The following is a 1,618-nucleotide window of genomic DNA, read 5'->3' as shown; positions in this document are numbered from 1 at the left end:
TAAGTAAATGAATGAAAAGGGCTGGGTTTAAACTTTTATTATTATTATTTTTAATCATTTTAATTTAGTTTTAAGGATGGAACAGCCGAGATGGACCAATAGGTCCCATGTTGTCCCAAAATATTATGCTATGTTAAACACAGTGAAAGGTGTTCAAGATCAAACCAGCCCGTGAAGTTTAGAAAGGCAGAAGCAGACAGAACACAAAACTTATCGAAAAATATCTGACTTTCTACTGAATTTTATCATTACATTTACTACACTTTAGTATCACATGTAAGTGAAAGATCTGATATGGCAGAGAAAACTGTGGAGAAGTATTAGTATTTTATTATTCATGCCTAGTGTCCCTTACATTACAGTTGGGATGACCATCTAAATTAACACTGGGTATAAAAACTAAATTATAAAACCTTTTCGAGATTTAATATACATCAGCATTCCAAATTTAACAGATAAGAAAAACTAATTTTCTCTTTTATACCAGTTTAATATGATACAAAACTTATTTGTATACAATCCTTTTTAATTGTGATTTGTGTACTTCACCTTATTAAATCAGATTTAAATGTTTTGTACGTATATTTCTTTAAAGTTTGCAAAATAAAACATGCAATTTAAAATACCAAACCTCCCTTAGATAGTTACAACTTTCCCGACTTCATTTCAAGAAACTGTCATGATTCGGCCTCTGTTACTGTTAGTTAACACTGATGGTCGAGATAAACTTTAAACACATTGAGCATAAAAATCAAAAAATAATATAAATTATAATCTCATACAGATCTGAGTCTCACCCGTTTAACAACGCGCCATGCACAACACGTTTGCCCAGTCTGCTTTTCTCAGCCCAGCAATCGTCTAAATGAACTGGATTTGTATCACCACTTAGATGAGCAAACATTTCAACATCTTTCCTAGTAAAAACTCTACTTAACTGTTCCGTATCACCTATCTTTAAACTTCGGCTTTCGTGCGAAAAACAAAATTTTATACCTCTAAATATTTTAACAAAGTTTTGATTTATCAGGCGGTGCACGTTCGTCAGCGCCATTTTAAATAAAGTTATATCTTTATACTCTTATTCCCAATGTCAGTTTTTGTTAGTGGAAAAAAATTATATGTTGCATCCTAGGGAGACAGGTATAAAAGTCAAAGTAGTTGTTGTTTTTTATTTCCCGTTGAACATTTTAATAACTTAGCCTACAGATAGCTTCATACATTTTATCAAATCAGCAAATGTTGTTGAATTGCGAATAAAAGTGTTTTTCCTGAACTCTACCCTTTCACAAATTTTGACATTGAAAAAGCATATTGTTACGTCTCTGGTCGTTAGTTAATTTCCCGTATAATTTCTTTCCGATGAAACTTTAGCGACACAAGTCCTTTCTTAAATAAAACTAGTTTATTCTTTATATACAACTTTGAAATTCACTTAATTTCCACAGTCACTCTATAACTTAAACAAACGCTATATTTCACAACGAACGACTCACGCGCTCGACCCAACTGTCCGTCTCTATCTCTGTCTGGAATTCAACTGCATTACATTGTTGCCGTCACTTCTTGGCGGTCTTATATACTGGAATACAGCATATCTAGTAAACACTCGAGGCTT

The 1,618-nt window shown here is 32.6% G+C and overlaps 1 protein-coding gene across 4 annotated transcripts in view; it reads right to left on the bottom strand.

The window, feature by feature from the left end:
• The window catches only part of LOC106465753 (hydroxyacyl-thioester dehydratase type 2, mitochondrial-like), a 19,831-nt gene extending 18,760 nt beyond the window's left edge, over positions 1 to 1,071 (bottom strand). The window contains exon 1 of one of the 4 annotated variants that reach the window (XM_013925986.2): positions 798 to 1,071. In XM_013925986.2, coding sequence (XP_013781440.1) covers positions 798 to 1,054 — 257 coding nt within the window. In that variant the 5' untranslated portion in view covers positions 1,055 to 1,071. The remainder of the gene's footprint in view (positions 1 to 797) is intronic. The other 3 variants (XM_022393679.1, XM_022393681.1, XM_022393680.1) reach the window with 3 other exon arrangements.
• Between the last annotated feature and the right edge of the window lie 547 nt (positions 1,072 to 1,618).

Source organism: Limulus polyphemus, unplaced genomic scaffold, assembly GCF_000517525.1.
Source record: "Limulus polyphemus unplaced genomic scaffold, Limulus_polyphemus-2.1.2 Scaffold2040, whole genome shotgun sequence".
In the NCBI taxonomy this organism is placed as follows: domain Eukaryota; kingdom Metazoa; phylum Arthropoda; class Merostomata; order Xiphosura; family Limulidae; genus Limulus; species Limulus polyphemus.
The sequence above is the reverse complement of the archived record's forward strand: the minus strand, read 5'-3'. Positions and strand labels throughout refer to the sequence as shown.